The 14,110-nt window shown below is 30.3% G+C and overlaps 1 protein-coding gene across 1 annotated transcript in view; it reads right to left on the minus strand.

The window, feature by feature from the left end:
- Positions 1-14,110, minus strand: part of LOC106682384 (multidrug resistance-associated protein 1) — a gene marked incomplete in the record, with an annotated part of 41,173 nt that overhangs the window by 4,995 nt on the left and 22,068 nt on the right. The window contains 14 exon segments of the mRNA XM_067049500.1: positions 965-1,159; positions 2,534-2,700; positions 3,237-3,395; positions 4,386-4,535; positions 4,640-4,738; positions 4,838-4,964; positions 6,218-6,326; positions 9,108-9,198; positions 9,291-9,380; positions 9,650-9,870; positions 10,235-10,454; positions 12,030-12,123; positions 13,412-13,535; positions 13,638-13,815. Of these exon segments, the coding sequence (XP_066905601.1) occupies positions 965-1,159; positions 2,534-2,700; positions 3,237-3,395; positions 4,386-4,535; positions 4,640-4,738; positions 4,838-4,964; positions 6,218-6,326; positions 9,108-9,198; positions 9,291-9,380; positions 9,650-9,870; positions 10,235-10,454; positions 12,030-12,123; positions 13,412-13,535; positions 13,638-13,815 (2,024 nt within the window).

Raw genomic sequence — 14,110 nt, forward strand, 5'->3', positions numbered from 1 at the left:
ATAATTATCAGGGATATATTTATTACTTTTATTTATTTAATTTTTTTTTATCCATATATCAAATATTATATTAGGTTTTAATTGAATTTAATTGGACATTAAGAATTAGATTTAGATATATAAGTTGATAATAGAAGAAGAAAAAATGAATAATTTTATAAAACATAATTGAAAAAGATGATAAAAAAATGAAAATATAGAAAAAGAAAAATATTAAAAACTAAAACGATAAGAAAAAAAAATCATGTACTACTATTATGTATTTTAATATTTACTGAACATGCCTATGTAATATAAGAATAATAAGCAATTGTCTAATGAGATTTAGTATGCTGTGTATTTAGCAGGCCAATGCAGTTGGGAGGCACAGCTTTTTTTAATTAAGCTTTTCTCTCTGTTACTCACTCAAAGTTACTGAAATTGAATTTATCCAATGATTCTTTTTATTTTTTTTAATATAGTTATGTAAGAAACAAAAATTTGGTGTGATAGGCCCACAACTTTAACTTTAATTTACTTTTAAGTTTAAATTAATCTTTGCTATTTTCAAAACAGGAATTTCTTTATTATTAAAGATGAGAACACTCCCACTTTCTATATTTCCTTTTATGAGGGGATTATCATAGCGAAGGAGTAAATAAAGTTTGGTTACTTACAAAAAAGAGAATTTTTTGTAAATTAACTTAAATGATGTATTTTGGGGATGTTTTTATATGTATAGGGATAATGGGAATATTAAAAGTGTGAATTGTTGTCAGGAAAAAAATATAAACATTGGTAGAGACATAATTGAGGAAGCCAACTCCTCACCTCAAATGAAGACAGCATTGTGTACATGCAGATTACAAATGCATATAACATTTAAACATTCATCTATACGACATGATTTTATAATATTGTTGGCTTAATTACTTTTATTGAGTAGCAAATAAAACTCTTATAGAATAAATAATAAATTTATTACCTGTCAGAGTCCATAATTGTGTTAATCCTATGGGCTATCGTGAGCACTGTACAGTCAGCAAACTCTGATCTGATTGTCCTCTGGATGAAGTCATCAGTTTCCAGATCGACTGCTGCCGTAGCTTCATCCAAGATCAAGATCTTAGTTTTACGGAGGAGAGCTCTAGCCAGGCAAATCAGCTGCCTCTGCCCCACGCTAAACAAGGGAAACAAAACTTGTAATTAAAATTTATTAGAATAAGTTATTAATATATATGTAATAAAAAAATAATAAGTTATTGTCCAACTTGTTTTGTTATGCTGTGTTTTTGTGTGTATAGCAACCTATTGCAGTTGTAAGACACTACTAAGCTACCCTCATAGTATAAATACTGAAGAACAGAGCAAAGAAAAAGATAATACTTATATACAAAATGTTTTATTATTTTTTCCATGTATAAGCTACTGTAAACAATCTCCATAAAACCATGGAAACAAGAAAAAATTGATCAGGCTGGTAGAAGGGTACAACCTTACTGGCAGTTTTATAGTAGTAAAATGTGTAGTGCAAGTATTTATTTATCAATCTCCATTACCTTCTGCGATAATATGTTTTAGATGTAAATATTTCTACAGCATAAAACTCCAATGGGAGTCTTAGGCTGAGGAAAGGGAAAAGAAATATGTATTTCTAAAATCTTTAGCTTTCCAATGGTATAAAATACTATATTACTGACCTTACTTATGGAAATTTATTTTCAACCTAAGAAAATTTGTTTTATTTTATTTTTCGCTACATTTTTATTTATAAAATTCTTTCATAGCTTATATTTATTAACTTTTAATCACTACTTGGGAGCGCGGTGGCAGTGTGGTAAGGCGCAATGCTACTAACTCCAAGGACCCAGGCTCAAATCCAGGTGGGCAGAAAAATGTTTTCTGTTACACTGTAGTCGTGAGTCAACCCTGTGGGTTCTAGGACCCTCCTAGGATCCACCCAGCCTCATAAATTGGGTACCCTTAATTGGGTAAAAGTCTGGCGGTCGAGTGTGATTCTGACCAAATCACCTCCTTGCACAACTGTTGGTCTAGTTATAGTACTTCCTTACAAAGTATTGAACCCCTGACCCTTCATGGGTTGTAGGGTTACAAATTTTAATTTTAATTTTTTATCACTACTACCAAAGAGAGACAGTTAATTATAAAGTAATTGTTTAAAATAATCTATATTAAAGGTAATTTAGAGGAAATCAATTTGAAAATTTGAAATTTAAACCTTGCCAGACTATTTCAATAAAGATAAAACCTAGCTGATGTTAAAGAGAATTTAATTGTACAATGATTTACCGAGTTTGTGCTCTTTTGAGAAAATTGTAGAATCAATAATATAAAGTGGCACTTCCAGTAATTTGATTTTATTCCATGTAAATTTTTGTAACACCTTAGGCATATTTAAACCTTAAATAGGCAATTTCGGTTTAGTACAGGTTTCCATTTTTTTGAGTTATTTATTTTATGTATAGGTAATTGGAAGAAAAAAAAATTTAATAATGGACAAAAACTATTGATAATTAAATAAACAACGGTTTACCTTATGTTTTCGCCACCTTCAGTTACTTCATGCTGTAGACCAGCTGGTAAACCTTTTACAAAAGGTTTGAGATGTCCGAGTTCTAGAGCCCTCCACACTTGTTCATCACTGTAGTGACCAAATGGGTCGAGATTCATACGCAAGCTTCCAGAGAACAAAACCGGATCCTAGTAAATAAAAATTGTGAATAAATCTGTGCCTCCACATCCATATGAAAAAGAAAAGACAAATAAAGTAAAGCAATATTGAGGAATATAATTTTCAATCATAAATAATTCCCAGTAGGAAGACAATCCAGGAGGCATTCAATAAAGGCATCAAAATAGTAGAAGAAAACTATTTATTGTTAACCAACATTTTGGCCCACTTTGCAGGGCTTTGTCAGGGCTGCCAGATTGAAACAAAGATGTCAACTCAAGGTTGACTAATATAAATAATAATTCCTCTTAGGATTAATTTTCAATTTAAAAAATTCATTACTTCTTTTTCATTTTTCAAAAAAATACATACTTCACAAAATTATTTAATGACATTACTGAGTGAATCATGGAAATGAATGTTAAATTCATAATAATAAGAAATCAAATATTAAGTTTTAATTCATGCAGTATTTTGATATATAAAATTACAATATAACTAAGGAAAAGGAATAATATTTTTTAATTTCCTAAAAGAATAAATTTAAAACAAAATTTTGCTTTACCTGAGGAATAATGGTAAGTCGGGATCTCAGTGCGTGAAGTCCTAATTTAGCGATATCAATACCATCGATGAGAATGCTGCCCCCAGCTGACTCAATTATTCTAAATAAGCAAAGAGTAACTGATGATTTACCAGCACCAGTACGGCCCACGATACCAATCTAAAAAAAAAAAAAGAAAAAGTTTCTACTTACTAAGATAATAATAATGTTTTAAATGATAAATCATATTTATTTAGTTATAAGTAATACTACATTATTATTATAACAGCAAGAATATGAACAAATGGCAAATAGTAATCTATTAAAGGAGTAACCTATTACTCCCAACCACCTTCTCATATTTAATCCACGGTATTAACTTTACCTTATGTTTTCTATTTATAATTACTTTTATACATTCTGGTATTTTTGCCCCCCCCCCCTCCTCCCCTTTCTTGAGACCCATTTCCCTTCATACTGATTTTTACAATTTGGTCCCAAATGAGGAATCAAGTTGAATATCTTGCACATTGCACTAAAATAGTGGATAATTTGTCTCATGTACTCTTGCAATTATATTTATATTTAGTTTAATCATAAAAGGGTACAAAGGGGATAGTTGGTGGAAATTCCATAGACGTTTCTCCTGGCTGATTCCAATAGACTCACTGAGCAATGCTGACATCTGCCATTCAAACTTGAGGAGGGTGTGATGTAACGGGGGTAAAATGCTCATTATCCCGAGGAAAACCAGTCTCCCTGATGAAGTTTCCAAGTGGGAATGCTTTAGAAGATTCATAGTGTAAGTCGAAAGTTTGAGATTTAGGTACGTGGGATGTAAGAGTTTCAAGAAGTTTGAATAATCTGATATGACTTAAAAATGGTAAAAAAAAAAAAAAAAAATGTTAGGGAATACAATGCAAGAGGTTCATTGCTGAGGTTGGCGCTTAATTTAAAGTTAATAACCTCTGAGCTTTCTAGTAAACATTTAAGGGTAAGACTGAAACGCTGGTGGACAGACAGACTTCTGTAGGCAGTGATAGGCAGTAATAGGCAGTATTGATGTCAAACCTCCAGGTTCACTAGGCATTTTATTTATTTATAAGGAATTTTATTCATTAACCAAAAGATGCTTGAGATACATTAAGAAACTGTACAATGAAACATTACCTTTTCACCACCTTTGATTGCCAGATCGATTCCTTTTAGTACTAAGTCCAGTCCTTGTCGATATCTCACTTGGTAGTTGAGGAATTCCACTTTACCTTCCTGAGGCCAATTCGGACCTGCTATACTAGGGGTGATTTCCCAAGCTGCTTCCTGAAATAAAAAGATATTAATACATCAAATATAATTTTTCAGACTAAATTATTTTTTAAAAGAGACAAAATTACTTTTATTAAGTGATAAATTAAATGTTTTACCTGAGGTGTAACAGTGTACTCCTTTATTCTCTCAACTGCTATAATATTATTTTCAACTTCTGCTGTCATCATGACTAAGAAATTCAAGGCACCTGTTATCTAAAAATATAAAGAAAAAAAAATTATGAATATATCAAACTTATTATAATTTTACATAATATAATATATTCCGGCCATGCAATTTAAGAGGAACCATACCTGCAGTGTATAACTGACGGAGAGACCGACGATACCTGGGCTCAAACTATCTTTTCCAATTATGGCAAAAAGTGTTGCAAAGAAAATTATCAAGTTTCCAAGCATCTGGAGCCTCACTGCAAGCCACCTGAAGATATTTTTGAGTATTAATAAATGGCTTTCTAAAGGGTCGTAAATTAGTGTACTTATAAATAAATAATTACTAGCATAAATACAATTTTTTTTCCATAAATGTAACGTGTTGATAATAAATAAATAAGTAAAGTTCAAAGTAAGCTGTTGAGAAATTTTTAAGGATCTACATAGGGTAAGGATACCATAATGATGAAACATAATAAATATTAAAAAATTACAGAGCATTGTTTACAGTTTGATGTGAGTTGGTTTACAAGTCTTGTATTATGAATCTTAAATTAGGATAATGGAATCAGAATAAGAATACAGGTAATATTACACAGTATTATCAATATTATGAAGTGGGATGGGTCAGTGTGCAGGCACTGTGTTAGTAAATCCAAGGACCCGGGTTCAAATCCGGCTGTGACAGATAATTATTTATTCTATTAATGTAACTTGGAGTCAACCCTGTTAATAAAATCTGGCAGTCAATTGTGATTCTTACCAAATCACCTCCTTGCACAACCATTGGTCTAGTTACAGTACTTTCTTACAAAGTTGTACCTTTGACCCTTTATGGGTTGTGGCGGTGCAGAGTATCAATATTATACGGTTTATCTTATTAACTCAAAATCAAATTTTGTTAATAATTTTCTATGTGTAAAAATACTTTAATTGTAACAACTTAAAAAAAAAAATATTTTTTTATTTTATTACCCATGAGGCAGAATAAATTAATTTATTGTAAATATTTTTCAATGTTTCATTTACATATGGACCAACTAAACACATCAAACTATCAATAAAAATATATGTCAGAAAATATAAATCCAAAAATATATGTAAGAGTTTCTTAAGAAATGATGAAAAAATAGAAGTGAATTGAAACATGATTTGAAAGATATAAGGGAGGGGGTTGGAATTGTCCTAGAAAGGGTTAGATTAAATAATTTTTAATTAAATACTAAGAAAAAATGAGAAGTTTAATCATAAAATGTGGTAACTAAAATGAAAACTTTTACTATGCAATATTGTTTACTAATAACAATATTTCTCCTTCAACTATAAGTCAATTAACATAACAATATCAACATTATTGTCTTAAGAAAACTAATTTCCTTAAGATTCTTTTAAAATTTATGAATAACACCTTAAAAAAAAGTGGTGATGCTAAAAACTTCAATTAATAAAATAATTTCTGTTACCATATTTTATGACTGAACCACTCAAATTACAAAATAAAAAATTTACTTGATCACTTACCTTCCGGCAATAATACCGGAGTAAGAAGAAGATTGATTAAGGTCTATTTTCATTTCCGATTCCTTAATAAATCTTTTCTGGACACAATATGCTCTGATCACTGGAGCACCTGCAGTAAACAATCATTGATTAATGAAATATAGTTTTTAAAATTGTATTTAATGCTTACATAAACTTTAAATTTTATTAATATTTTTTCAAATAGTAAGTGCAGAAAAAATCATTTTTGATGGGTAGCAACTTTCCAATATCTCTAACAGAGAAGTAGCTCTTTAATTACTAAAAATATTAAATTAAATTTTTGTCATGTACTATAAACAGTATGTACAGATTGTTTCAGGGTTGTTTTCTAACTGAAAATATCAAATAAAGATCTCAAAACAAGAAAATAAATCCCTATGAAGGTATGTCCATTAAAAATTTGTTTAGGAGATATTCACATCTAAAGATTTTCAAAGTTATGGATTATTTAGGTTATAAAGAGTAAATTAATATGTGTTCACACTACTTTATTAATGGAATATAAAAATTATAGTCCAAGAGCCTGAAAATGTTTTATTAATGAAAATCTATTTCTCAGGAACCACTGGACATACAGATGTCTGTCAGCACTCATATTAAAGCTAGTTTAATGTACTATAAAGTGGTTTATGACACTAATCTTTGTAGGAGTAGTAGTTTTTATAAATATAAAATGTAGTTGCACGGACAAAATTACGTATGGAAAATTCCTATTCATATGCAAATATCATCATAAAAAATACTATCCCTATGAAAATAAATGACTTTATAGTGGGTTAAAATAGCTTTAATTTGGGTGCTGACAGACATCTGAGTATCTAATGGTTCCTGAGAAACAAATTTTCATAAATCAAACATTTTTTTCTGAACAACTATAAATCAACATATTGCGAATTAATTTTGTAAAATATCACAAAAACTACTAATTCTATGAAGATAAACATCATAAACTACTTTATAGCAAGTGCAACTAGCTTTAATTTGAATGCTAATAGACATCTGCACGTCTAATGATTCCTGAGACATAGTTTCCCCAAAATTAATTTTAAATAACTGATTTTTCAATATTTTATCATAAAATGAATATGAACAAAGAGCAAGTAGTAATATATTAAAGGAGTAACCTATTACTTCCAACCATCTTCTCATATTTAATCCACGGTATTAACTTTCCCTTATGTTTTCTATTTATAATTACTTTTATACATTCTGGTATCTTTGCCCCCCCTCCTCCCCATTTTTGAGTCCCATTTCCCTTCATACTAATTTTTACAATTTGGTCCCAAATGAGGAATCAAGTTGAATATCTTGCACATTGCACTAAAATAGTGGATAATTTGTCTCATGTACTCTTGCAATTATATTTATATTTAGTTTAATCATAAAAGGGTACAAAGGGGATAGTTGGTGGAAATTCCATAGACGTTTCTCCTGGCTGATTCCAATAGACTCACTTACCAATGCTGACTTCTTTTCCCCAAAATTAATTTTAAATAACTGATTTTTCAATATTTTATCATAAAATGTTGTTTTTTAAAGAAGAATATCTCGGGGACTATGGAACATAAATAGCTCTTATTATATATTTTAGGAAATTTATTCTACTTTAAATAATTATCTATTAAGTTTTCTAGTGTTGAAGATATTTTTAATGTTATGGAGCTATGACTGAAAAATTAAGTTTTTTTTCAATGTTTTGAAAGAACCACCATTTTTTTATTACCCCTGTTCAGTCCACAGGCATATGGTGGCTGATTAGATGCCAAGTGCCATCTACCATCTATCATGACAGGCTAAGCTGGCAGCAGAGTGTGGCAATGGGAGCACCCATCCTGGATTTCAGCAGCAATATAATCCCATCCCAAATGGGGCCCAAAATAGCAGCACAACAAGTAAGAGACCATATTTCATCTTTCTACCAAATATAAAATGGTGACCCTCACTATTGCCAACCTGTCTCATCTCAGCAATGTATTTCCCATTATCTAAATGTAACATAATTACACTGACAATATTATATCCTCTTTTGCTTTCCCCTCTCTCTACAGTTACTATTTCATTTATCTTTAATATATTACTTTGTTTCTGTATATCATTTTCGTTACAACTGAATCCCTTCTGAAATGGAGTGTACTTTAAAATCTGACTCAGGCATTACTGCCCCATAAACTGGACAATGGACTGCCTGATTAAAACACCCCCTAGCTATATTTGGCAGACTCATCAACTTTGACTAATGATTATACTTAGTTTTCATTAAAGTAATAAAAAATTGGAATGAAATTACTTACTTTTTTCCACTGAGTTCTTGTAATATTGACATACACATTAAATGTTGTTCAAAGTGATTACGTTGAGCATTAAGATATGTTCGGCATCTCTCTTCCACTGCAGCAGTGACCAAACATTACTGAATATGCATTATAGCCATGCTCTTCAGATCTGACACCATTATACTTTTTTGGGGGAGGGGGTGGAGGGGGGATTGACATTAAACAAAAAGTCTGTGCAAGCCCGATCATTGACCTTAATTCTTTAGGTAGAAGGATAATTGAAATTTGTGAAACAATAAAAAATGCTGTGGAAGAAAGATGCCAAGCCATCTTAATGCTCAAGGTAATCTAAAGTTGGAACATATATTAATTTATTAATTATAACCTAAATAAAACATAAAAATGAAAATCTTTAGACATGAATACATACATATGGAATTTTTTTCTTGTCTTGAGATCCTTAATTCATATTTTTATTAATGTGACAATTAACACCAAAACACCCTGGATATTGTTTATTTTTATATAAGAGAAAGTATTCATAAATTTCATTATGAACGACTTTTAGTTATTTTATCATAATTAGCTTTAAATACCTGAAACACTCTCGCTGAAGTGGGAAAATACTGGTGATCTAGAAATAGATTCTAATCTCCTTAACTGCTGAGATGAAGCAATATAAAATTTCTGTAAAAATTATTTAACAATGAATGTTTTTAAATTCAAGATTTCATATATATGAATTAAATTAATAATTAATGTTGATTAAGTTATAATACCTGTAAGAAATAGTAGAGAATGCCAATAGGTAAAATCATAACCAAAAATATCGGTGTTGAGTAACAGATTACAATGAATGTTCCAATAACCTACAAGGGAAGGTTTATAATATTATATAATTTGGATACAACATTAAAAGTAGATATATATAATTGAAGTTAAAAATATAAAGTAATAATATTTTTGAAATGCATCAATTTTAAAAGTGAACACAAGAGGCAAAAATTTTCACTCGCATTTTAAGTTCTAGATATCCGGGAACAAACTTGGTTCCAAGGGGATCTATCTGTAGTCAAATTTTAATATTCTGAAAACAGCTCTTCAAATTTTACCAATTATTAGATAAAATTACACTTACTGGTGTCACCATAGAGAAGAATTGTTTCATAACAAGAGGTATCAAATTATCTATTACGTCTATCTCCCTTGAAAACCGGTTGAGAATCCTTCCTTGTGGAGTAGTGTCAAAAAATGACATCGGAGAACGCATGATATTCACTAACAAATTATAATGTAGTAATATCCCAGCGTTCACACAACCTACATACCAAACGAGGGAACAGAAGAATGTTGCAACAGCTGAAAATGAGCAAAAAGTACAATTAATAATGGTATATAATATTTAAATATAAAGGAGGAAAAAAATTAGATGGAGTAAATAATTATGAAAATGTAATAAATAAATTTTTAACAACTAAATAAATGAAAAGGTTTGATGATCAGGCGAGTATCCAGCCTCACACACAAATAAATTGAGTAAAACAGCATCTAAAAGATTATAAACCGACGAACCAGCATTTTATTCAACAAATTTGTTTCTTTTGTTATTCTTTATTATGATATCCCCTTGAAAGCTCCCCAGCTATATATTATCATGATTAACTGTAACAGTCAATCAACATCCATATTTTTATTAGTTTATAAAATGATAAATGATACATACTTTGGCAGGCACCGAAAAGGCCGTAGACACCGAGATACATATTCCTCTTTCCGCTGTCCTGGATACCGTCTACAACAAGCTCCTGGTCATCGCTCCATCTTGAAAGCCATAAATTGGATCCAATCAGGAATCCCTGGTTAGCGAATGACAGAATGGCTGTAGTAAAAAATGAGAACCATCCCACAGCTTTGAAATACTTCGAGTATACAACCCATTTTACCTACAAAACATTAATTTTAATTTTCAGTAAAGTGAATTGGAGCAATTATTTAAATAAATAATAGATTTTATTACCAGTTATTTTTTTTTTATCATTTATTTATGAAATTTACAACTGTACTAACTAAAAAATACAAGTAAATGTGATTTGAATTAAAGTATGATGATACATTACACATGATACAAACTTGTGGAAAATCTACCAATTGATAAACCTCCGATAAAATTTCTACATTAGGTGTTGAGGCCATCTTTTTTTCAGACACCGAGAAGGCTTATTAGGGATTGAAGAGGAAGCAAAGTCAGAAATAAGTGGATTTGGGTGGTTAGGGAGTTTATCATAGAAGATTTGGTATCTAGTTCTGGTGGAACATTGAGGTCATTATGGATGATTTTATTTCTGAGAAAGTAAAAGTAGGATTTTATGAAGGACTGGATACAAGAGGAATTTGATGGCTTTATTAAACTCTTACGCTCAACTCTAAAAGTCAAAATAGGCCTTACAGTAATATAAAGAAGTCTTTTGTAATTAATTGGAAGATTAGTTAGTGGTTCCAGACTGGGGTTTTGCGGAACACTAGAGTTTCATGAGCCTTTTCCAATGGTTCCATGAAAAAACTTAAGAATGGGTCATTCAACATCAAATCAACACATTTTTAACTTTACCATCTCAGATTTTCTAAAAAAATTTCATATGTATTGGGTGGGTATTGTAGTCTTTCTTAGCTTTTGCAGACAAGAAATCTTACTTTATTTGTATCAAATGTTAATGTAGAAGTTCCATTTTCCTATTTCTTCCAAGTAGGAGGAATTTCAACTGGGATAAGTTGAAACAAGGGGGTGATTTCATGGGATTAATTAGAATTTATTTTAATCCTTTGGATTTTACTCCCTTCTTCAAGGTTTGTGATACGGGATTGGAGAGTTAAGTAGAAGCCCTGTTGTCTGGCCACTTCAGAACTAGAACAATGGCTGGTTCTTTTTTGGCAGGTTGATCTGAGATGTAAGTGTTCAAAGAGTAATATTAACTCTTATCGATCATATGTCACCTCTCATGTGACAACAGTACATTGCTGCTGATTTGAAAAAAATCTGTTATTTTCTTTTGTTTTTGAACATTTAGATATTCAAACAGTTCCAGTTCTGCAGTTGGCACAGTCCCCTTTATGGTTATAGTTCCAAGAGAGGCCTTTTGTGCCAGGGGAGTTGAGGTGTCACCTTAGCCACCTACAGTCTGCAGTGGTGTCGATTTGATTGATTGTTCTACCACTCTGGTTAGAACAGCTTGGTTAGTTGTATGTTAATCCTTCTCTCCCAAATGCTTGGTTGGAGGTAAAAAATAAAGTTCTAGTTCCAAGTCTACTTAGCTTGTTTAATCTCGCACTGGGTATGTCTTAATGATTTCTAGCCCAAATGGACATGCAGAGCCTTCAATTATATTATTTGTTACAAAAAATGGTGTATTATTAAAATAAATTTATCTTCACCGACCAAGATTAATTAACTATTCCTAATTTTAGCCATTTCATTAAATAATTTGATAATAAAAATTAAACTATCAAAATAATAAACTCACCCTCCCTTCTTCAGCCTTTTCTTCTTCAATCAGTTTATTCACTTTTGGTTTTTCTTTTTCACTTCTTTGGGATAACTGAGAAGCTCTCCTTCTGCTGGAAATATAAATTCCATTTATTTATAATTAAATATGCTCAATACTGGAAAATCATTGGTTGACCAAATATAATTAATTGTAACCTTCACTTGCAAGAATACATGTCGAAATATACATACAAGAAAGAAGATTTAGCAGGTCTGAAAATCTCTATGGGATAATTTATGAGGACCCAAGAAAATGGAAAACAATGTTCCAGGAGGACACAATGAAAGAGTGGAAGTGGTGGTGGGTGATGGATTTACCTCAAGGAAATACTTCCCCACTATCTGGTCATGGTTAGAAGCAAAGTGGGTCCTCCCATACCACTAAATCTACCAATTCCTGATGGGACATGGCGGCTTTTGAGCCAAGCTTGCAGAGACCAAAGGAGAAGGTTCCTCAGAACAGGTCCAAGTAGCAAAGATAAAACAATAAAAAAAATCTATTTTCTATTTTTCTATGGCTAGTTGTTGATGTGTTAAGTGAAAAAGGGAAAACAATTTATAAAGAATAGTTTTTGTACTGAAAGTGTATGTTTTGTAGGTGAATAACCAATTTATAAAAAAATTAAATGAAACTGATATGATATTAATTTGGTATTTGTTTTTTGTTTTTGAAGATTATACATCATGGACAATTAATCTACAAATGAATAACATTTTTAATATGATTTATGACTAGTAAATAATAAGGTATGTTCAAAAATATTGGTATTATGTGAGGAAGTAATATGATAATAATGTGAAAGCAATTTTTAGTTATCTCCTTGATAATGGCCCAAGGACCGAAACATTGGAGGATTAAAAATAAACTGTTGAGAGTAAAGTGGATCATGAGTAGTTGGTGTTATTATTAATATGAATCACTCTCAAACAATTAAATAATAAATATATTAAATTAGTAAACTAATAATTGTTAGTTATAAAAGTGTACGTAGCAAATTATGTAAAAAAATATATAAAAATTAACAAAGTAAATTAAAAGAACAAAAATACAACTGAATGAAATGAATATTAATAAAAAGTACTAATTACATAGTATACATTACTTATTAAACATATATTACATTATTAGCTTACAATATTAATAACAATTATTCATTGTACGTGTTAAAAAAACTTATTGTATTAATTTACTTTGTTCCTTTTTTTATATACATTGTTATCATATTTTACAAAGTTTGTATCTTGTTTTCATTAAGCCCTTCAAAGTGGAATGAAGCCCTGTAAAGAGAGTGAACCTAGACCATCTTCTTATAAATGACATAAATTCGAAAAATTATCGGAAAGAGAGTTTTGACTTACTTTCTTACGGAACCAACAGAGCTCGCTGTACTAGCAATCGATCTCATTGACCTACTTATACTCATGTGACGATGGAATTCAGGATTACTTTTGATAATTTCTTCTTTGATAGTTTCATCGATCTCTATCAGCATAATAAATAATATATTAGAAAACATTTTTTTAAATTTTAATGATTAAAAAAATTTATCACAGAAGGTAATATTAAAACCAATTGGATCTATACCTTCTAGTTCTTCTTCAGGGACATCTTGTAAATGAGTAATTAAAAATTCACTAAACGCTCCTTTTTTTTCTAGTAATTCACGATAGGTTCCAACTTCTGAGATTTCACCATCGCTAAGAACAACAATCAGATCTACCTCTGGTAAAAATGTTATTCCATGGGTCACCAGCAGTCTTGTCTGTTAAGAAAATTAATATTATATAAAAGTTAAGCTAGTGAATGTCACCGGGATTAAGTTTTTAATTATTTTATTGTGTAATATTACATCCAGTCATATTTATAAACAATGATAATAGGGATCATAGAGCTTATTAAAACCATCTTTATAAATATATAAATTAATTGATAACAAAATAAGAAATAGAAGAAAAAAAAATTAATTAAATAAAGAAAAAAACCTAACGTAAAAATAAAAAATCTTTATATTGAGAAGTTTGTTAAGGATATTGAGGTTTGAACGGCTGAAAATCCCT

Source organism: Halyomorpha halys, unplaced genomic scaffold (genome assembly GCF_000696795.3).
Source record: "Halyomorpha halys isolate HHAL.00 unplaced genomic scaffold, Hhal_1.1 Scaffold410.1, whole genome shotgun sequence".
NCBI lineage: Eukaryota > Metazoa > Arthropoda > Insecta > Hemiptera > Pentatomidae > Halyomorpha > Halyomorpha halys.